The sequence below is a fragment of the Schistocerca gregaria genome, chromosome 4 (assembly GCF_023897955.1).
Source record: "Schistocerca gregaria isolate iqSchGreg1 chromosome 4, iqSchGreg1.2, whole genome shotgun sequence".
NCBI lineage: Eukaryota > Metazoa > Arthropoda > Insecta > Orthoptera > Acrididae > Schistocerca > Schistocerca gregaria.
In genome coordinates this window covers 570,554,811-570,579,607 of record NC_064923.1, presented here as the reverse complement: position 1 = coordinate 570,579,607, position 24,797 = coordinate 570,554,811, and the positions used below count along the sequence as shown (strand labels likewise).

Genomic DNA, 24,797 nt, shown 5'->3' with positions numbered 1-24,797 from the left:
TGCGGGACCGTAACCCAGCTTCATGGAGACGGTTGCGAATGGCCCTCGCCGATACCCCAGGAGCAACGGTGTCCCTAATTTGCTGGGAAGTGGCGGTGCGGTCCCCCACGGCACTGCGTAGGATCCTACGGTCTTGGCGTGCATCCGTGCGTCGCTGCGGTCCGGTCCCAGGTCGACGGTCACGTGCACCTTCCGCCGACCACTGGTGACAACATCGATGTACTGTGGAGACCTCACGCCCCACATGTTGAGCAATTCGGCGGTACGTCCACCCGGCCTCCCACATGCCCACTATACGCCCTCGCTCAAAGTCCGTCAATTGCACATACGGTTCACGTCCACGCTGTCGCGGCATGCTACCAGTGTTAAAGACGGCGATGGAGCTCCATATGCCATGGCAAACTGGCTGACACTGATGGTGGTGGTGCACAAATGCTGCGCAGCTAGCGCCATTCGACGGCCAACACCGCGGTTCCTGGTGTGTCCGCTGTGCCATGTGTGTGATCATTGCTTGTACAGCCCTCTCGCAGTGTCCGGAGCAAGTATGGTGGGTCTGACACACCAGTTTCAATGTGTTCTTTTTTCCATTTCCAGGAGTGTATTGTGAAACAACACCTCATGAGAATGCCAGGACACAGAATTCCTCAGAAGATCCTGAACTACAAGACCTAGAAAAATGTGGGAATGATTTTGTTTGTGAGTTCAGAACAGGCAACAGCCTAATCCTTGAAAGGAAGAAGACAATGATAATGATGATGAGGAGGAGGAGGAGGATGATGATAAGTGTATTATATCTTAAGGACATTACTTTGAAGGGGACAAAGTTGATGTTTATCTATGGATCAATAAAAATACTTTAAGAAAAACAAAAATTCCCATTACTTTTTGATCACAAATCATATACAGGCCAAATAATTCCCACTGATCTAAGCATTTTGCATAGAACATTTGTGACATAAAACAAAGGGAGCTGGAGAAATCAGCCTAGCTCTACACAATCTAGGACACTGGCATACAATTTGAAAAGATGGAGACCTTGGCTCAGAAACTTTTTAAGGCATGGTGACAGACTTTGGACACCAAATGAAAACAAAGATAGCTGACACTTACAGGGAGGCAGGAGCAGAAGTTTCAAATGCAGTATTTCCCCTTCTCCCACCCAACATCTTTCAGTCTCCCAGGGTATAGACCTGCTGAAAACTGCATAACTCACTTTCCCACACATGCTTCAATTTGGCTCTTTTATGTAAACACAATGCAGCACCTAGGCCAGAAATTAGCCATGTTTACTCCTGAAGATGGTGGTGGAGACACTTGTTGAAAGCTCAAGAATTTTATTTTAAATTATGTGGCTTGAAACTGAAGAGTTTACTCAAACAGTTTTCCCAGTTATCTTTTTGCTATTCATGCAAATATGTGAAACTTACATTCAGAAACATGTTAAAGTCACAAAGTGAGAGGTAGTCCAACCATGACTTGCTTTTAGGAGGCATAAATCCCCAGAAAATTGATAGAAACATCATGCATGCGGGGTTTCCCGGAAGCAGTGGTCAATAATGAGGCATATACAGGAATGATTATTCAAAATAAAAAAGTCTAGTAAACATGGACTCAACAATGCATACCTTAAGAGCTACGAGCAACAAATCTCATGCTCTTAGCTCTCCGTATTTTGAGAGGATAGCATGAATCAAAACAAGAAAAAAACTGTTCAGTTAACATGGGCTTTAAAGTGTATACGTCAAGAGCTGTAAGCTCTTGATGATTTTTGCTGTTGTAAAATACATCCTTCTACTGAACAAGTGCTCATAACTAATAATTTATACATTTTAGAGCCAATGTCTACTAGGCTTTTTTGCTTCAGGTGATACTTCCGGTCATAACCCTGAATATTGACCATTCCCCCTGGGACACCCTGTATTTTCATCATGTTAATCAGTGTTCTCCAAAAGCATACAAATCACATTTCATGACAACATGATTTCATATTGTAATGAAAAGTGACTGAGCAAAATAAATGATTTGTTTGCTACTTGCAATAACTGTAGAAGCTGTTAATTTGTCATACATTTGAGAATGTAATAATCTTTATTTAAATTTTATTGCCTGTATTAGAACTAATGACATCTCCTAATTCTTTCAGATCCCTGTCGTTACCTGAAGGGAGCATGGTCAGAATGTGACCCAAAAACTAACATGAGAACTCGTACTCTAACACTGAAGAAAGGTGACCAAGCAGCATGTGAGCAGACAAAGACAATTCAGAAAAAATGCAAAAAAGGTGGGTTGTGTTAAGGAGCACAGTTTGTCCCCGTGTTACTACAGTTTATCCATCTCTGTTGTTTTGTACTCTGTCTTCGGGAAAAGCAACAAATACCATTACAAAATGTAATTTTTATACATTGCATTGCTTCATTATTTTTACTGGGTATATCCTAATGCAAAAGTTATTTTAATACAGACTAATTTATGTTTTACAGTGTACCTAAAGAGCCCAAAAAGTAATGAAATTAGACATGCCCAAAGCTGTATAAGTGTGCATGAAATTTTCTGTTGAAATAGTGCTGTACTGGATTAGAGCTTGTTATGTGGTCTGAATGAGTACTGTTGCTGAATCTTCCTTTCCATTAAACGATACCTAGCACGGGCTTCTCTTGAATGCTGCATTTTTTAACTGTTATGGCCAAGCTTATGACTTTAAACCAAGCAATTTCATCACTGCATTCACAATATTGAAGTTCATCCTCTAGGTTTGTTACTTGCCAAATAAGTGGATCAACAGTAACAGAAAATAGTGTCTATGTTCTAGCAGCTATTCCTTGAATTTCATATGTCCTTGGATCCCTCTTAAGTGGACCACCAAGCACTGCATGCCTGGAACAAGAGCATCATTGCTCCTGTGTAATATATGGTTGGTATAAGCATTTGAAATAAAAGCTGAGTCATAGTAAGAAATCATTATGATTAGATAATTAAATTAAATACCATACTGCTTCAGAGTTGGTGAATATTGATTCCATTTACATATGTCCCAAATAAAATAGATAAACTGTTGTGAGAGCTGTTATAAATACTGTCACTAAGAGAACATACTCCACTTGTCAAAATGAAGATGCACAAAGGTAATCTGAGAGCAATTTCATTTTATCTTCATTTGTCTCTGTGCCAACATCAGTAAATTTTCAGCTGTTTTGCTCTATTTCACTGATTTAAGGAGAAAGGTAAGAGTGGTGCACATGGCAGAGTCATTTGACCACATTGGCAACAGACTGCTTGACAATCATACAAGACAAGACATTTTGCCCATCATCCTTTGGTCTACAGTATCTTTAAGAGAGTATTTGTATTTGTACTAGGGATATCATCAATGAATGCCAGCAGCTTAGCAATCTCACTGCTTTTTGTATGTCTTATTGTGAATGCACCCCCTTATAACATCTGTCTACATTGTCATAAGGAGGTACCATTGAGGAATTATACAGAATGGCTAAATATTGTCTGCTGATGAGTTATTGTGCCTTTTCTAGTTTTGTTTAATGATTTGCTTTGAAGCTACCGGTAATTTATAAAGAATTAGGATGTGAGGCATAAACTACTCTTTGAAATTTAGCGAGGATAAAATATGCACCATTACAGGAGTATTATAGTTATTCTCATGACATCACATTCAATGGCTTCACTGATTGTCACCTTTCAAACTAGTATAGACTTTGGGCTACACTGAAGAGCCAGATTTCATAATCACATTCATTGGTTTTTCCAAATCTCAAACAAACTGTCACCTTCCAATCAAACCAAGACGTAAGGATATATTACAGATTAGTCTGGCACTACTACCTCCATTCTGAAAAAGAATACATAAATTAAATAAATGTTGTCAATCTTCTGTTCTAGATGTCTGCATGCATATTATGTCACATGCCACAATAGCATTATGTCATAGGCCGAAGCCAACATCTCTATACTCTCTGATTCCCATGCCAAAGCCAAAGTCTGTGTCCCTGGAATCATACATCATTAAGAAAGCAAATATGCTGAAATCATGCATTTCAGTTCATGCTTTCCTTGATTATAGGTAATGGTTGTTAGAGGATTAGTTCTTAAAACACCAGAAGTGATTGACATGCAGCAGCATATGTCACACTCTAATAACATTACATTCTAAGTGAATGATTAACAAACTTTCCTGATTACAGTTTAAATAAAAGACAGAAATATCAGAAGGGGTCAATTTGCAACCTTTTTAGTAATGAAAAGATTCAAGAGCAAATAACATTTAATTTTGAACCATATGTTCAAATTACAAAGTGTAGCTATGATCATGATCATAGAGGTAATAAATAAACAAAATTGCCACAGGCTGGAATATATCTTACTGGGGTTGTCTCTGCCCATCCTTACACCTACACCTATATCTGTACCCTGCTAGCCACTTTATGCTATGTGGCAGAGGATAAGTCCAGTACCACTGTCATTTCCTCCCTTCCCTGTTCTGTTCATGAGTGCTGCATGGGAAGAACAACTTCTGGTGATTCTCTGTATGAGCCCTAACAAATTTGATTTTCCTGTCATAGTCATTTCATGGAACGTAAGTGGGAGGAAGTGATATGTTTCCCAGCTAACACATTCTCTCAGAGCAAACCTCTCCATTATGAACATTAACTCTTTTGTAGCATCTGCCACTGGAGTTTGGTGAGCATATCCCTAAATTTCTTGTATTTACCTAATGATTCCATGTGAAACACACTACTCTTTGTTGAATCTTCTCCATATTTTCTGTTAATCCAATCCTTTAAAGGTCCCAGACTCATGAACTATACTCAGGAATTGCCTGAATGAGTGTTTTGTAAGATACTTCATTTGTGACGAATTACATATACTTAAGATTTTTTCAATGTATCTCAGCCTGGCATCTGCCAGTGTTGTACTCAAACAGTAATGTAGCTCTTCATTTGTTTACATGCAATACAATACATTTATTTATATTCAGTGAACTATGAACCTTGCACCAATCGTCGATCTGCTGCAGGCAAGCTTCCTATAGACAACAGCATTTTCTGAGAACAACCTCACAAAGCTTGTTATTTTATCCACTAGATCATTTAGGTATGTTGTAAGCAGTAGGAGAACTATAACATTCCCTTGGGGTTCTTCCCACCTTACTTTTACACCTGATATTTTCATCCTATTAACAATGACCTGTTGAGTTATATCGGCTAGGAAGTCCTCAATCCAGTTACAGATCATGTCGCCTATGTTGTAAGCTCATATTACGTTCTCTAAATGACAGCACAAAACTGTATCAAATGCCTTTTGTAAGTCAAGCAACATGGCATCAACAAGAGCATCAGAGAGTCTATGGCATTTTTAATCTCTTGCATGGACAGGATGAGCAGAGTTTCACAAGATCTCTGTTTGCAGAATCCATGTTGGTTTTTACACACCAGATTTTGCACTCTCCAAAAAGGTAATACTGTGTGAATATAACATATTGCATAATTCTACAATAAATTGATGTCAATGGTACTGGTCTATAATTATGCACATCCACGAGATGATCCTTCTGGTGAAAGGGTCTGATTGTGCTTTTTTCTAATTGCTTGGTACCCTTTGTGATTCTAGCAACCTTTGATAAACTGCTGATACAAGGGGACAAGTTCTTTTGCATTATCTGCATAGAATCTCACAGGTATCTTGTCCAGTCAAAGTGCCTTTCCACAGTTGTACAATATTAGTTGATTTTCTATTCCATGATCATCTATAACAATATATGCTATTTAGGTGTCTGTGAAGTGACTAAAGGGAGGAACCATATTATGATCTTAAACCAAATATACTATTTCATCCTTCCCTCTTCCTCTCCAATTTCAATGCCCGTATGGTCACTGAACATCTGAATAGATGATTTCAGTGTGCTTAATGATTTGATACAGACTAAACTGTCAGGATTTTTAGTCAGATTGACTAGCAAAATTGCAGTTTCAAATTATTTGAAAAGTCTTGAACTAGTCACCTTACATCCTTTTTGAACTTGTTCAGATTTCGTTTGTCAACAAGGGCATTACTGCATAGAAATCTGTGGTGAAGCACTCTTTGCTTTCTTAGCAACTTTATAACTAGGTTACTGGACCACTGCAGGTCTTTCCAATCCCTTACAGTCTTGCTCAGATCTACTGGCCAAAGGTGTATTGTACAATGCTCCTGGATTTTATCTGTTAGTGCTTCACATCTAATTTCCTGGAGCTGAATACCTCATGTTGACTGCTCATTTACCTTTCAATTTGTTTGTTCCCACTTTTGCTAAGTACAAATATTTCCCTACCTTTATTAAAATTCCCTGTAACACATGTAATTAGTGATTTCACCTACATGTTAATTTATTTAAAATTTTAAATATGTTAATTACTAGCATACTCTCATGAGTTGGGTTATTCTTTCAGGAGAAGAAAAAGAAAATATTTAGAACAATCTCTCACAAGCCCATCTCTGGCATCAGTTTTATCCGCATTACTCTTCCATTCTGTAGCTGGCAAATTGAAGTCTCTTCTATTATAATAGCATGAATAGAAAAGCAATAGTGATCTCCAGATTTACTCTGAAATGCTCTGACACTACAGTTTCTGATACCTGATGGTCTATAAAAACATCCAACGACCATAAGGAATTTTTTCCTCTGCAGCAGAATGTACACTGATATGAAACTTCCTGGGAGATTAAAAGTGTGTGCCAGACTGAGACTTGAACAGGAATCCCAAATTTTAATCTCGGTCCAAAATACAGTTTAAATCTGCCAGGGAGTTTCATATCAGTGCACACTCCACTGCAGAGTGGAAAATTCAGTCTGCAAACATCCCCCAGACTGCACCTAAGCCATGTTTCCCCAATAACCTTTCTTCCAGATGTGCTAGTCCTGTAAGTTTTACAGGAGAGCTTCTGTGAAGTTTGGACACATATCTACATCTACATCTACATGACTACCCTGCAATTCACATTTAAGTGCTTGGCAGAGGGTTCATCGAACCACAATCATATATCTCTCTACCATTCCACTCCCGAACAGCGCGCAGGAAAAACGAACACGTAAACCTTTCTGTTCGAGCTCTGATTTATCTTATTTTATTTTGATGATCATTCCTACCTATGTAGGTTGGGCTCAACAAAATATTTTCGCATTCGGAAGATAAAGTTGGTGACTGAAATTTCATAAATAGATCTCGCCGCGACGAAAAACGTCTTTGCTTTAATGGCTTCCATCCCAATTTGCGTATCATATCTGCCACACTCTCTCCCCTATTATGTGATAATACAAAACGATCTGCCCTTTTTTGCACCCTTTTGATGTCCTCCGTCAATCCCACCTGGTAAGGATCCCACACCGCGCAGCAATATTCTAACAGAGGACGAATGAGTGTAGTGTAAGCTGTCTCTTTAGTGGACTTGTTGCATCTGCAAAGTGTCCTGCCAATGAAACACAACCTTAGGCTCGCCTTCCTCGCAATATTATCTATGTGGTCTTTCCAACTGAAGTTGTTCGTAATTTTTACACCCAGGTACTTAGTTGAATTGACAGCCTTGAGAATTGTACTATTTATCAAGTAATTGAATTCCAACAGATTTCTTTTGGAACTCATGTGGATCACCTTACACTTTTCATTATTTAGCGTCAACTACCACCTGCCACACCATACAGCAATCTTTTCTAAATCACTTTGCATATTTAGGTAGTTCAGTTGGTAGAGCACTTGCCTGCAAAATGCAAAGATCCTGAGTTTGAGTCTTGGTCTGGCATACAGTTTTAATCTGTCAGGGAGTTTCATCCAGTTATCATATGTGATCTGTCAGTGATGCTTACATTCATTCTCTCAGCTTATTTAACACTTGAAATCTGTAAGAACTTCATTAGATACTGTAGAGTTAGATACCGTGGTGCATAATAATCTATCCATGTGATATGTATCTCAATCTTAATTTAGGATTATGCTGCTGTTCACTTCCAGTTTCAAGTAGTTTTCTATTCCTAATATTGTGTTGGCACCATTTACCTTTAAAAAGTGAAACAAATTCTGTGATGATGTTCTATGGGTGCACCTGCAATTTGCTGTTAACAAATTAACATCTTCTCATACTGATCAACAGAGAAAAAAGTTATTCTCTGACAGTAACATGGCTCACATTTTTCCAAATATTGCACATAACGCATCATTAACCCCCATGGGGAAGGAGGGGGGAGTGGGTTTCATTTAATGTGGGGGGGGGGGGGGGGGTGGAGTGAGGGGGAGGGGAAATTACTTGTGGATGTAACATATACTATTCTACCTGAATAGGACTCATACCTGATCTATTGATGGGGGCCCTACAATTCTCAAATTATTAGTGAAGCTGAAGAACTTTGTTCCTGAGATCACTGCAAAACCATCCAGTTATCATATGTGATCTGACAGTGATGCTTACGTTCATTCTCTCAGCTTATTTAACACTTGAAATCTGTAAGAACTTCATTAGATACTGTAGAGTTAGATACCGTGGTGCATAATAATCTATCCATGTGATATGTATCTCAATCTTAATTTAGGATTATGCTGCTGTTCACTTCCAGTTTCAAGTAGTTTTCTATTCCTAATATTGTGTTGGCACCATTTACCTTTAACAAGTGAAACAAATTCTGTGATGATGTTCTATGGGTGCACCTGCAATTTGCTGTTAACAAATTAACATCTTCTCATACTGATCAACAGAGAAAAAAGTTATTCTCTGACAGTAACATGGCTCACATTTTTCCAAATATTGCACATAACGCATCATTAACCCCCGTGGGGAAGGAGGGGGGAGTGGGTTTCATTTAATGTGGGGGGGGGGGGGGGGGAGTGGAGTGGGGGGGAGGGGAAATTACATGTGGATGTAACATATACTATTCTACCTGAGTAGGACTCATACCTGATCTATTGATGGGGGCCCTACAATTCTCAAATTATTAGTGAAGCTGAAGAACTTTGTTCCTGAGATCACTGCAAAACCATCAGAGTCTCTGATTTAAAGCTTCCAGTTCATGTCAAACCAGAGGACCCTGATTTGTTCTGGGTATGTTGCTGCAAACAGTGAGCCATGAAATGCTAGTTGCTCCTAGTGCAGTCAATAGCTGACAGCAGAGCCTCTTTCACATCTCAGATGTGACCTCCTCGCAAGCACATCCAGTGTATACTGGCCCTTTTTCATGAGCTGCATGCTATTTTGCTGGTAGGTTCCATTAACCACATGATGTTGGGGCTTCCAATGAGCAGCACATGAACCTCTGTGCTTGTTGACATGTGACAGGAAAACTGACTATTGGATCAACAGACAATGCACACCATGCTGGCTTTGATGTGTAATCAACACTGGGCAACTCTTCAAACCTGTTGTTAAGACGTGGGGGGGGGGGGGGGGGGATATCCATATGGCCAGATCCCATTTTTGTGTTCTTTCCAAAGGTATGTGAATCCAACTCTGTCCACCACTCACCTATCAGTTAGGATAAACTGATAAGATGCTGCACATCAGAAGAGACATTGTCATCGTGTTTTCCAGAGAATTCCAGCAGCCATAGGTGCTTTAATGTCACTGAAGTGCAAGACAGCATCCTGAAGTCTGTCAGCTGTGGCAAATTCAGCTCCTACTGTTTGTAGACAGCAACCAACTCACCATGTATCCACAGACAACAAGCACACTTTCCATCCATTTGCAAAAAGGATAAATCTATTAACAAGTGCAGTCAGAAAGCAACTAAAAAACAACAAGCAGACTAAGCAAGTAGTCAAATTAGCACCATAAGCAGTGGAAACAGACACAGGTAAAACTATGATGAGCACAAAATATGAATAATAATAAGAAGAATTGCCTTTGGTGTCATTAAAAGGGCGCTGAAAGCTATCCCACAAAACCCAAAAGTGCAAGCTATGTTCAGGGCGTCTCATAATTCACATCACACACTTGTAGAGGTTGTAGAAGGGACTTGGTAGATAATGTTTTACACAGGAACCCATGTCTGGAAATGTCATCCAGTGATACTACAGAGCAACAAAGTTATAGGTGCTGGTACCTGTAAATGCATGTATAAACAAGGTGAGTCTGTAACAATGTTATAAACTTTCTAGGATGATGGAGAAAGATAAATATATCAATTTGAGGCAAGGGTCACTGTACAAGAAACAAACGGGTTGAAAACTATAAAAGAAAACTGTTCTTATACCTCTGACAGTGGAATTCATTACTTGAACTGTTGTTGCTAAGATTGTAGGGTAGAAACCTTTCAGAGGTGTTAGCATGCATCAAAAAAAGAAAAAATGTTTGGTAAACATGGACTCTAAAATTCACACCATAAGAACTATGAGCACTTGTTAAGTAAAGAAAATGTGTTTCACAGCAGCAAAGATATACACGTGCTCCTAGCTCCTCAGTTATTCATTTTAGAGCCCTTATTTCCTGGACATTTTTTTCCATGTTTTGATCCATACTACCAACTCTGAAAGCTGCCTATCCTACAATCCCAGCAACAACAGTGTTCCTTTGTCAGAGGTACGAGAATGGTTTTCACTTATAACTTTCAACTTATTTGTCAGCAGTACCAATATCCTTATCTCAAATCGATACAGCTATGCTCCTTCATCATCCCAAAAAGTTTGTAACATCATTACGGACTCACCTTGTATATTCATATATTTACAGGTGCCGGTTCTATAACTCTGACACTCTGTAGCGTCATTGGATGACCTTTCCAGACATGGGTTCCTGTGTAAAACTTGATCTACTAAGTCCCCTCTACAGCCTCTAGACGTGTGTAACATGAATTGTGAAAAACCTTGTACATGCATTTGTTCACTGAACACAATTGCTCAGCACACAAGAAGACAACCTAGCTAAAAACTATAATTTGGCAGCTGTAATGATCTGAGATTGAAATATTGCACAAAAGTACAGGTTACATTATTAAGCCTTGAGATCCAGTACTAGATTTTATGAAGGTGATATTCATTTCACGAAACTCAGGTTTATTATGGGCTTTCAACACTTTTCATTCAGCATGACTATGTCCAGCTATGCACCACAAAAGCTGTATTTGAACATTACAAGATTATTTTTCCTGCTCATCTGCATTAACTTGTATGTTTCAACATTTAGAACAAGCTACCATTCATCACACAAAATAGAAATTCTATCAAAGTCATCCTGTATGCTCCTACAGTTTTCCAATGATGACACTTCCCCATATACAGCAGCATCATCAGGACACAGTCACAGTTTATTCTCACTCTAAGGCCCCTTAAGCCAAGTGCTTAGGTCAAGTTCTTAGACACATGCAAGTAATTCAGTCATTTTTGTACAGTTTTTGCTTGTATGGAGATGGCAGGCATAATGGGTATAAGTGGCAATGATATTACAGAGTTGGTTTCAGAAGGTACTGAGGATGTAGAAGAGTTTACGTGTGAGAGTGAGCAAGAACTATCTTTTTGTCAATGCAGTTATAAATCCCTGGTAATGTGAAATTAGAAATGAAGAAGAAAGACACAATAATGTGCAGTCTACCAGATTTTAATGACAGGTTTTTCCTGATGTTGGTCATATAAAGTTTCCATTGTCACTCCAACAACAGGAGTTCATGATTCCTAAAGGCGGCCAAACAACTGAACTTGAATCTTCCCAGCTCTATTTTATGGATTGCTTTATTTGTGAAATTGTAACCATAACAAATATGTTGGCAACAGAAAAATACAAAAGATGGCTCCACTAACAAAAAATTCATTGTGGCATTCATGGAAAAAAATAATTCATCAGAATAAACGAAGACATTTCTTGGTGTAATACTGAAGATTACTCTGAATTTGAAGGAAGAATTAGGTGATTATTTTAATAATGATTGGGTAATGTGAACTCCATTTTGCAATGATGTTTTCTCTAGTCTCTGAGTTTTTCAAATATCAGTTAACATTGTTCTCCGCCCAATATAAATAGCAGATGGAAAAATGTCCTTAGCAAAAAACTCGGGAGGAGAATGGGAAAGATTTAATCATGTCCCACCATTCCTATTGGTTGGCTTGTCACTTCATTTGTCACTGTTTGCATATGTGTTGGACCATATGAAAGTCTATACTCCTCCATACCAAAACATACATGACTGGAACATTGTTTTTGAACTTATATGTTTAAATATATTGAAGTATGAGACACAGTACATGTTTATTTGTTCAGTTGTATCATTGCATATTTCAATACGGGGAAGCTCATAATAGGGTTTGAAATGTGACTGCAGTATTACATTAATAAAAAGTTGTATTCATATAGTGATTCACTATTGGTGAAATGGGTGTAAATCAGTGTCTTCTTAATTTAGCAGCCTCAAAAACTGCTGTGGTTTTGATTTATTGTTTTGTTGTTATGTTATGTTGTGTAGTTGAGTGCAATAACAGAATTGTAGTAAAAGGCAATATTAATGGTTGCCCATTCTTGCTGCAGCCTGCCGTTATGAGAAAGGTACATGGAGCGAGTGTTCCCCCCAAAACCAAATGTCACGGAGTGACACTCTTAAGGCCAACAGTGACCCCTCATGTGAACAGAGCCGACAAATAACTAAGAAGTGTAAAAGCAAAGGTGCTAAGGCTGGAAAAGGTAAATCACACAAAGTATCTTGCAGATCTAACATACAGATAAGGAAAATAATCTGTATCTAATATAAGGTGTCTGTGTCAGATAAGAGAAGTAATTAAATATTTCTAAAAGACAAGACAGCATACAATGTTCTTGCCACATTAATTCATGAAAATCAGTGCAAGAAAAAATTAGTAACATAGTTGCAGATTTTTATACAAAGTGTAGCTTATATACAGTGAGCAATTGGTCTGTTAACTTAGAGGCTTACTAAATTAACACTGAGAAATATTATTTCAACTGATGGTATCATAATATACAAGTTTGCAATGTATCTTGCAGAGCAATCAATCCATTATGGTGCAAACATTTATGTTTACATCCATTTGATACCAGTGAATAGCCATACATTTTAAACTTTCAGACTGTTTTCTGATCTCTGTACAAGCTTGTCAAATGGGATTTCATTTGTCTTCATTCATTGATAGTATTTTCAGAGGTAAATTGAATGGTATGAGAAGATTAAGCTTCTATCTTTAAAAGTTTTATTTAAGATAACCTACAGCACTGTTTCATTAATGGAGCCATACTCTTACAACAGGAATATTGTATGTAAACAGCAGTAATATCAACGTAGGTTAATACAGTTAATCTTAAGAACAGTCTGTGCAAGTAATCACTACATCTTTACTCAACAATATGTGCAACAACAAAACACAGATTTTAGAAGTCTTGGAGGCAAAGTAATGGAAAAAAGCAGTTTGCTACAACTAGGAATAACTCCAATAACAGTGATTGTGATAGTTGAATAAATAGGTACCCATACAAACACAAATAGGAAATAGGGATAAGTAGCATGATAGTATTTTATAATTACTAATGCACTCCAGCTAGCTCTCTCTCTCCCTCTCTCTCTCTCTCTCTCTCTCTCTCTCTCTCTCTCTCTCTCTCTCTCTCTCTCTCTTGTGTGTGTGTGTGTGTGTGTGTGTGTGTGTGTGTGAGAGAGAGAGAGAGAGAGAGAGAGAGAGAGAGAGAGAGAGAGAGAGAGAGAATTGTTGAAGACTGAAGGAATTGCTTCCCAATTTAATGCTCTTCAAAATATTAAAATAAAGATAATTTAGTTATTTTAGACTTAGTACTTACATATGTTTTGCATGGAATGCATGTGCACATAGCTTGAATAAAAATTGAAATGTTTCCTTTTATCTTAATAGCATACCCTGGAATGCTTTGATTTTCTTGATGCCAGTGCATGTTGTAAGGAAACAATTGTGATGTTTTTAAAAACAAAGTTGTTTTATCTCAGAGTAATGCTCATCTGAAAGTAAATAACTGTTTCCAGAATGAATCTTTCATTCTGCAGTGGGGCATTCGCTTTTATGAAATTTTCATCCAGATTGAAACTGTGTGCCAGACCGGGACTTAAACCTGCAACCTGCCTTATGTGGGCAGTGTTCTTACTAGCTGAGCTATTTAGGCATGACTATGACCCACCTTCAGAGCTTTTCTCCTGGCAGTACCTCTCCCCTACTTTACAAACTTCACAGTAGTTATCTCATGGAGTGTGAACTCCCAGACTAAAGGATATTGCAGAGAACTGGCTTAACCACAGCCTAACACATTATTTGCAGAGTGAATATTTCACTCTGCAGCAGTGTGTGCACTGTGGTGAAACTTCTTGATAAATTAAAACTGTGTGGTTGCTTCAATCTGCCTGAAAATTTTAAACAATTGTTGTTGCTCAAGTAGTAGCTTGTGGATGCTCCTAAGTAGGGCAATAAGTTTCAGTTCAGATGTTCATTTATGACTCAGATTCATAATTCAAAAACCTTTGTCAGAATCATGAGTAAGTAATGAATGAATTCAGTGAAGACATTCAGATCTATTCACTAGTAAAATATAGTAAGTGAATAGCTCTAATGATATGACATAGGAACACTACATTCGCATGTGGAAGTGAATGATAGTGAAATCTGTTGATTCCGAATGAGATACTGTGGACAAAGCAGAAATTATATACTAAGTATAAAAACACTATGCCAGTAACAGAATGACTTAAAAACTATCGGGTAGTTTAAAATTATGTGTCCCACTGGAGCTCAAACCCATAACTTGATCTTATGCTGGCAGTGCCCCCCCTCACAGCTTCTCTTCTTCTCACTTTTGTGAAATGTCGAAAGATGGAATTATTATAGTAGTTAGACACATATTAAGAACCATTACTCATTAATATGGCAATTATTCATTAGAATAATGTTTTAATTTGAAAAATGATAAATTATATGACTAAATGTCAGTTTATCCTGGCAGTCTTATCATATCTCTAAAATTCTAATAGATGGTTGGATTTTCTACAGACCAGAATTGCTCTCTGTGTACAATTTCAACTAGTTTGGCTGTAATGCCTCCATAACTGCAATTGCTGAAGGTTTAGCTAGTTGAAGGTTCTCCCAGAAAAGTTGTTCATACTGACGTGTTACCCAGAGTATCAGTCAGCTGTAGGAAATGTTATCTGTTACAATATAATTGGCTACAATTGTGTATTTACAGCCTGTGATTCATAAAGTGGAACACTGTAATGCATGCTGGAAGATACAGTTAACTGCACATTTATTTATATTGACAAACCTGTCAATCCGTGAAGATCCAGCACCGTTCTAGTGCTCTCCATCTTGTTCAATAACTTCTGCATAGAGCATTTACACAGTATATGCTAATCACCAATGCTATGTGTGTTCCATGTCTCCTCCTAAACCACTGCATCAATTTCTGTTAAACGTGTTACTCATACTACAGGGTGTCGCACTCAAAAGAAGCCCCACAAACAAAATTTCGTTAAATTACACTTAAAGGTTTTGCATAAAAAACAAGGAAACGAAATGAAATTAACACATTGTACTGTGTTCATGGGGAAATAGAAATGAATCACAAAAGGTTCTGGAAGCGACCACCGTCAACTTGTAAGCACTGTTGAACACAACGCTGTAGTTTCTCGAATGTCACTGCCAGGCCCTTTGAGCTACTGCCTGGATTTCACAGATGAGGATCTCTTGTAATCTTCTAAGTTGTGTGGGTTGTTCCTGTATACATTGCCAGAGGAAAAAGTCAGGTGGTGTTAATTAAGGTGAGCTTGGGGGGCTACAGTCCTTTCAAAAACACTCTGCTGGGGAAAAATCTCAGCCATGGTCACCTGAGACGTGTGGCATGTGTCACCATCCTGTTGTTACCAGCCGAGGCTAAGTTCTTCATTATCCAACTGGTTCATAAATTCCCAAAACATTCTGATGTAAACTGCATTTGTAGACTAAAAAAAAAAAAGAAAAAGAACAGGTAAGGTGATGCCACATTGTGATACTAAACAGAACATGTCAATCTTTTGTGAATGCAGAGATTGGTGGACCAGTGCATGTGGATTTTCATTAAATTACAAATGTGTATTTGAGAGTTTACATAGCCAGAGAGGTGAAACCACATCTCATCACTCAACCATGTGTACTGCAATATTCTTGGCCTATGAGCAATAAATTGCTGAAATCAATGGCAAAATGTAATGTGTCTCTTTCTTTGCCATTGATATTCAGTTTCTGAACAACTGTAAACCTGTATGGATACATGCCAGCTTTCTTCACAGCTCTGTGACATGTGCTCCATCACATTACACATTCCTAAGATAAACATTGATCGGACTATGCATGAGACACCAGTAATCATTTCACGTCAGTCACTTTTCCGTCTGATAATGGCAGCTGTCCCCCATCCGTGAAGATCCAGCACCGTTCTAGTGCTCTCCATCTTGTTCAATAACTTCTGCATAGAGCATTTACACAGTATATGCTAATCACCAAACAATTCAACAGACATTACTGACATGTCTTAATGGAACCAATAATTCAATATTGTTTTATGAGAAACATGCGCTCTTCGACACAATAGCAATTGCAATTGCCACTAAACACTAAGCACTGAGCTCCAGCTACAGCTATGCACAGAAACACACTGTTGCATCGAATGATGTTCCAAGAGTGCAGTGTTGTCACATCAGACATCACAAATAACATGGTGCAGTTCCAGCAGAATTGCTAAACATGTTTGTGGGGCCTCTTTTGAGAGGAACATCCTGTAATTACTGCATGGGAAGAAGTACTGCCCTGATAAGAACCATCTACCTCCCACTGAGATGTGAGTGGGTGTGAATAGGTCTGGTAACCCCATGACATCTAGGCTGCCCTGCATGACAAGTTTGTTATGAGAATGAGGAGGACAGAGAAAGAGAGAAGGATGAGATGGACAGGTAGATGTGGGTGTAGGAGATGGATAGAGTGAGAGGGGAGGAGGAAGTGAACAGACAGTGAGGAGAATGAGGACATAGAGGGGGAGAAGGAAGAGGGAGAGGAGGAGATGGACAGAGCAAGAGGGAGGATGAGATGGTCAGAGAGAAGTGGGAGAGAAGGGGATGAATACAGAGAGATGGGAAAAGGAGATGGGCAGATAGAGATAAGTGGGGGAAGGAGATGGACAGAGAGAGGGAAAGGAAGATATGAACAAGGAATATGGAATGGAGTGAGGGGAGAAGCCGATCTACAGACAGAGGGGGGGAAGTCAGGGATAGACAGAGAGAGGGGTAGTAGATGGATATTGAGAGTAGGGGGAGATGGGCAGAGAGAAAGGGAGAAGGAGATGGACAGAGAGAAAGAGAGAGAAGGAGGAGGAGAGTTATGGACTATATGTCCCGTTTCCATCAGCAGGCAAAGCCATAGTTTAAAAGGCTAGTATATAATATATCCATTAATAATATCTTATGATTATATTTTCATTGGCTTTGATTAAAACATTACATTTTACATGCATGTGTAACAGCAAAATGTATATGGTGTTATTTTTCACATCAAAAACACATACACTCTGTTACATATAACAATGAAATTTGATTTCAGCTTTGGTACAGTTTGTAACGAATTTTGTCTGTAAAATGAAGAATAAGATTTTTTGTGGAGAGAGGTGAATCAGTATTAGGTACCTGCAAGGTCTTGTAGAGGGGCAGGCTGACAGGAACACATTTAATGGAATAAGTGGCTAAGTGAAAGATATAGGCAATCATTCAGAATTAGTTGCAAAAGGAGAACTGTAAAAGCAGCTGAAATTGTAGTTAAAAAGACCAGTGGAAGCTATCATAAATATGAGGAGTCAGGTAACATACTTGTGGACTATTATTAAAACAGGGATGAGTAGTCATTCTGTTAACATGTAAATATGCAAGAGACAGAATAAAGATATGAACAATATCTACTAATGTTAAAGACATCATTTCCACTATAAAATATTGGGAGAAAAAGCACTTCCAATAGATATCTGTTGGTGGAGTGTCAAAACATATGGTACCTTAGGCAAATTAGAAGAGTTTTTCGCATGAAGTATTTGTCTTTGTTATTACTTTTATTTAATGCACCAGTTGACAAATTTCACATGACGAATAAATTAGGTGAAACTGTTTCACTAAAATGTGTTTCTCCACAGGAGGCCGACGCAACCGCCAGTAAGATATGAGAAGTAATGAGCAAGCAAGTCTTCACACCTGCACATGCAGCTGTGTGTGCAGTATTGCTGGAATGTGTGTTTGTAACAAAACTGAGGAAAACTTATGAAAAAAGAAAATACCATGAAACATAGATTCCACAATTCATCCTACATATAATTCATGAACTTACTTGTTTTATGTATGTTTGGAATATTATTGTAGTAATTAAAAATACTGCAATCTGTGCATTGTTCCCAAGCTGTAGGTAACTGATTTAAATTTAAAAATGTGCTGCCTTTGGATTATTGATAGATAGTTCATAATGCAGAAATTTCCCTTGAAGTAGCACACATTAAAGAGTCATTTTGTACTATCCTTTATTTCATATTTTTATGCCAGTGTTTATTTGTAGTAATTAGCAAAAGTGATGTTAGAGAATTCCTATATGTGGCATGTGTTTAGACTGTCCTATGAACCTGCATATTTGTTTTTTTTTTTTTCCTAGCTGAAATACATCAGTCATTAAAAGAGTATTAGAACCAGTTAATTGATGGATAAATTGTAATTGATTCATTTATTTACATGCTTCCCAACTGAAGCATTTTAGCAAAACAGTTTTATATGATGTTACAATAAAACTACATATTGATTGCTTGAATATCGCATTGGTAGTCATAATTGCTGTTTTTTATGAAATAAAAGCTGTTTCTTACAATGATATGTTAACTTACAATTATTAATAAATGAATTTCCTCTTTATGAATGATCCATTAAATATGAAAAACAAGTATAAAACATGTTATGTCTAGTGACATGTTTTCAGCTGGTGCACTGTTTGATCCACTGTGGATACATTAACCTCGGTTTTGTTATATCCATAATGGACTGCACTGTTCAAAGCCATTAATGTTTGAAAGTAAATAAAATAAAGAACATTTTTCTACTTTATGTGATGCATTGATATGTTTAACACAAACGGAGTAAGTTTATGAATGCCAACTGCATTATATATACCGAAGATTTGATATTTAAAAACAGTTCTTCTACAACTATTAGTACTTGCATAGTATTCTTACTGCACTTGTATAGTGGTCTGCCGGCAGGATGGCAGTCTCTTATACATAAATAAATCGCAATACCAGATGCAGGCTACCCTAACCAAAGAAAATCCTTCATTTTTCTTCCATTTGGCATGAATACACATTGTAAAATGAATGTATTATTATGGTACTAATGTAGTGACTCACTAGCTAAAAATAAAATATCTGGCACACAGAGACAAAATTAAGCAGCAGTATGTATTTTTTCTCTGCAGGAGTAAGATCATCTGTGTACTTGATAGTAGATATAATACAGAGGGAGTTGGGGGGGGGGGGGGGGCATTCATCATCATAAAGTCTAGTGAAAGAGCATTTTCTGGAAAGTTTTCCTTGTAACATGCAGGATAGTCAGGATATCAATCTGTAGCTTTTGAGAAAACAGTTTTTCAGAGTACTGCAATATGACACTTCTGCTACATGTTCTGTCATAAAATGCACTTTTATTAGAAATTATGGTTATTTAACCTCATGTACTACTTAGAGGCTACCTATATATTGGTGCAAGCACTTTGCAGAATTTGGACCATGATTAAACTATCTCTTCTATGTTCTGTGCATATATTTTATGGCCAGTTGTTTATCCTGAAAGAGAGCACAATTTGGCATGATTTTATATAGTTATCTATACTCTGCTGTTAGTACCCCACAGCACACACGGTGTTTCTCCCAGCCCCCTCGCCCTACATCCAAAAGTAATGGTATGCAATCTGAAAGTGCAACATTCCACTTTGTGAATGAAAATTATGGAGGACAGAAACTAGTGGCAAGTTGAAACTTTTAGCCAGTCCAAAAGGAGTGCTCAAGTAGCACAGTCAGTCACTTACAGCCCATGAAGGGTGTGGATCTAGGTTCAAATCCCACTCGGGGACACATGTTATGGTGTATGTTAGCATCTATGGGTACTTTTCCTTTTCAAGGAAAAGTTTTAACTTGTCGCAAATGTTCAAAATTATAATTTTGCTGATTTTTGCTTACTTATTGTTGCAAAGATAGAACTTTGGATTTTTCAAACAACTGCTAGACATGTTTTGTATACTCTGATAATATTTAAATATTAGATGATATTAGCAAGATTTAAGCAGATCTAAATTGTAAAGCTGCTCTTTAATATGTTGGGGATGTATTTTTATTGAGACACAGTGATATAAAAATTAAACAATACTTAGGTTACATGTAGTTTATTGCTGAACAAGTCAATGCTTTCCATTTTCTGACTGAAAATAATGTTGTCATTAACAGGGACTATATATTACTTTTCTGAACAAAACTTTTGTTTTTCAAAGTAATAAAGGCAACTGCACAAGTAAATAATGTTAAAACTCCTGTATATTTCTGGTTGCAGTAGTTACACAGTTGAGAAATTGAAGTTAAAGGCACAAATATAAGACAAACAATTTATGTATTGTGTTGTATGTATAATGAATGTGTGTATAATGAACTAACACAGAGAAAAGTGTAAGGACTACAAATTGACATTAATTTGTCAGTAACTAAGTTCATTAAAATAAAATAATTCGCCTTTCAATCAAAATATTGTTTTACTCTCAGTGTTATGCAATATAGATGTGAAGGATGTGGGAAAGTGAGGTAAAGCTTTCCTTGAATTCAAGGTTGGTTTGAACACCACATTACTTCACTAGGTATAGTCCTATTGGAGCTGTTCCACCCTTGCCTTCTCACCAACTTTGAAGTAACTTACTATGCTAGTTGTAGGGGGACCTACAGTTTAGTGTGAACTATGCAGCATGATGCATTTGGTATTTTTCACATTACCAAATGTGAAAGAAAAATAACAAAAAATATTTGAATCAACTGGGAATTGAACTCCAGAGCTTTAGCTTGATAGTAAGACACTTAACCACTTAGCCACTTGTAAAATACAAATTATATCTTAACTTTACCTTTTGTTGCATACTGGCAGCATTGACCAGGGTGCATGGTTCCTTTTTTCTTTTTGTCAAAGGTGGAGTATATTGTTTGTATCTTACATTTAGCTGGTGGTTCACCATGACATTTGACCTTAGGGAAAATGATAAGCCAGAAATTGTGTGCACTCACTGTGTAGGCTTACTACACTCCTTCCCCCTTGGGGAAAATTGTTCACCGCAGAGATGTCTGTTTAATCATCAGAAGGGGACAACTGCTGGATCAGGTGTGCCTTTACCAGAAAATACAATCTGAAATGGTGCAAGCATGTATAGATGTGGCACCCACTCCCTCATGAGAGATCATAACCAAGTATCATGTCCACGAACACTCATTCTCATAAATTAAGTATAATTGCAGAATGTGGTGCCACACAAACTGGCACTACACAAGACTGGTGCTAATAGCATAGGCACGTAGGGAACACACATGACACAGATCTGTAAGTCCACAGTATTGGTGATAAGTTGAGATAACCGTCCCGAAACACATGTGATACAAAATTCCACTATTTCCTGAGCATGTAAACTGACATCAATATGGGATTTGATCACCATGCACATGTACACAGGCTGCACAATGGGTTGGCATACTCTGGATCAGGTGGTTGAGCAGCTGCTGGGGTATAGCCTCCCATTCTTGCACCAGTGCCTGTCAGAGCTCCTGAAATGTTGTAGGGGTTTGAAGACGTGCAGTGATATGTTGGCCAAGAGCATTGCCAGATGTGCTTGATCGGGCTTAGGTCTGGAGAACAGGCAGGCCACTCCATTTGCTTGATATCTTCTGTTTCAAGGTGCTCCTCCACAATGGCAGCTTGGTGGGGTCGTGCATTATCATCCATCAGTAGGAAGGTGGGACCTACTGCACCCCTGAAAAGGCAGACATACTGGTGCAAAATGACATCCCGATACACGTGGCCTGTTACAGTTCCTCTGTCAAAGACATGCAGTGGTGTATGTGCACCAATCATAATCCTACCCCACACCATCAAACCACAACCTCCATACAGGTCCCTTTCAAGGACATTAAGGAGTTGGTATCTGGTTCCTGGTTCATGCCAGATGAAAACCTGGTAAGAATCACTGTTCAGACTATACCTGAACTCATCTGTGAACATAACCTGGGACCACTGTTCCAATGACCATGTACTGTGTTCTTGACACCAGGTTTTATGGGTTCTCTTGTGTGACCAGGGGTGAGTGTAATGCATCTTGCAGGTCTCTGAGCTAATAAACCATGTTTGTTCAGTTGTCTGTGGACTGTGTGTCTGGAGAAAACTGTTCCAGTGGCTGCATTAAGGTCCCAAGCAAGGGTACCTGCAGTACTCTGTGGCCCTCTGCGGGCACTGATGGTGAGATATCGGTCATCTTGTGGTGTTGTACACTGTGGACGTCCTGTACTGTAGAGCCTGGACACATTTCCTGTCTGCTGGAATCGTTACCATAATCTTGAGATCACACTTCGTGGCACACGGAGGGCCCGTGCTACGACCTGCTATGTTTGACCAGCCTCTAGTCATCCTAGTATTCTACCCCCCACTACATCATCAATATGTGTTCTTTTAGTCATGTTCAATGAACAGTCACCATTAGCACGTCTGAAAACATCTGCACACTTACTCGCTGCACCATACTCTGACATGCACCAACACATCTCTGAGTATGTGGACCACTGCCAGCGCCACCATGCGACGACCGAATGTCAAATGCACCACATGGTCATACGCCAAGGTGATTTAAACCCGCAGACTGCCCACCAGAGCATTTTTTCACCATGTATCAGCATTATCCTTAATTTATGAGCATGAGTGTACATTGCGGTCAGGCACTCAACGACAGAGTCAGATGAGACAACAAAGGGGATGGTGGTGGCAGCAGCAATGGTGGCAGTAACAAGGGCTAGAGATGGAGGTCGCCTGGCACTAACCACCCCACCTGGAGGTGGCAGCATCCAGAATGAAGAGAGTGCAGAAGTCAAAAGGGCCATAGACTGCACTGCAGGGGCTGGTGCAGATGGCAGGGGCAACACCAGGGGCAGCAGAGTCTCTGGTGCAAGGTTGGTCATGCAAGGGTGGAGCTGTTTGTACTGTTGTGGCACCAGGCCATTGGAGGTGTGCATAACACAGAGATTGTGGCCTCAAAAGTGATGGATAACAACAGGTATCCACTTAGGGCGCTGGCCTAGCCCATGGACCCAAACAGCAGAACCAGGTGGGGTGTCAGCCAGAGCAGGTGATGCAGTGTACAGGGCTGGCGGCTGTGAAGCTGCTTTGCCAGGCTTTGGTCACCAACGGGAGTGAACCTACCTGAGGTCAAGAACCTATCGAGGGCTTCCTATGGAGAAGACTGTGTGATGTATTTTTTTATCCATGTTTTCAAAGTACAGATCAGCTGCTCCACTTCACCATTTGACTGTGGATGAAACAGAGGGGCCGTACAAAAATTTTTAAAATCGTAATAGAAAAATTGTGAACTATTGTCCGTCCTTAGTGTATACAGTAATCCTTCCAAGGAAAAGATTTTGGAGAGGGCCTTGACCATAGCTCCTGTCGATGTGGATTGGCAACAAATCACATAAGAAAATTTTGAGAAAGCGTCGCTGCCACAACCTGAAAGGAGCTAAAGAAGGGATCCACAAAATCAGCACAAATATGCTCCTAGAGGCACTAAGGGTGGGCCATGTTGAAATGGAGGCCCATGGTGCTGCTTGATGGGTGCCATACTGTGGGCAGGCCGACACAATGTGTGTGATCTCATTGTCAATACCCAGCCAAAACACACCATGGGGGGCTGGCCACTTTTGTATGAGAAACATTCCAATGATCCAGGTGGAGAAGGCACTTGATGTCTCATCACAATGCAGACATGTACACAACCCTGGGGTCGACTCTTCAGTAGCCAACAGTAATATATCAGCAAGAGCAGAGAAGTCATGGCAAAGAGCACAAAATTACATAAGAGATCTGATGCCCAGTAGTTCATCTGACCAGCTGCATTGGACAAAGTGATCAACCTAATGCAAAACAGGATTATCCATGACAGCTGCTGAAATCCAAGAATTGGTAACAGGAAAACCATCCTCAGTGTTTTGGGCTTCAACATCTAAATGGAAACACAACATTTCATCCTGATCAAGTGCCATATTGGGGCCAATTGGCAATTGCAAAAGAGCATCTGCAACAGTGTGTTGTGCTCGAGTCAGAAATGAATCTCATAGCATGACAAAAATTGAGCTCAGCATTGCAGTAGGTGGACCTAATTTGTCCAGTAAAGATGCAAAATAGTGAAAAAGAGAAACCAAATTTTTATGATTTGTAATAAAATGAAATTTAAAACCATAAAGGAAAACGAGAACTTTTTTGAATGCATACACCATTGTAAGGGCTTCTTTTGCTATCTGTGAGTAGCACTGTTGCATCTGATTAAGAGTTTTGGAAGCATATGCAGTCAAGTGTGTGGAATTGTCCATGTACTTGTGTGCAAGAATGGCCCCAGGGCCATACTGGGAGGCATCTGCGGCCAAAACAAGATGTTGGTTGAGTTGGAAGGAAATCAAGGAAGTTGCCAAATGCAATTTTTACTTCCATAGGGTAAAAGTATGCTTGCAGACAGTGACAAGGGAAAAAGAACGCCTTTGCA

General features: G+C 38.9%; 1 protein-coding gene across 1 annotated transcript in view; it reads left to right on the top strand.

The window, feature by feature from the left end:
* Nucleotides 1-18,851, top strand: part of LOC126365885 (uncharacterized) — a 136,903-nt gene extending 118,052 nt beyond the window's left edge. The window contains exons 3-5 of the mRNA XM_050008585.1: nt 2,144-2,281; nt 12,487-12,639; nt 18,133-18,851. Of these exons, the coding sequence (XP_049864542.1) occupies nt 2,144-2,281; nt 12,487-12,639; nt 18,133-18,155 (314 nt within the window). The 3' untranslated portion in view covers nt 18,156-18,851. The remainder of the gene's footprint in view (nt 1-2,143; nt 2,282-12,486; nt 12,640-18,132) is intronic.
* The last annotated feature ends 5,946 nt before the right edge of the window (nt 18,852-24,797 follow it).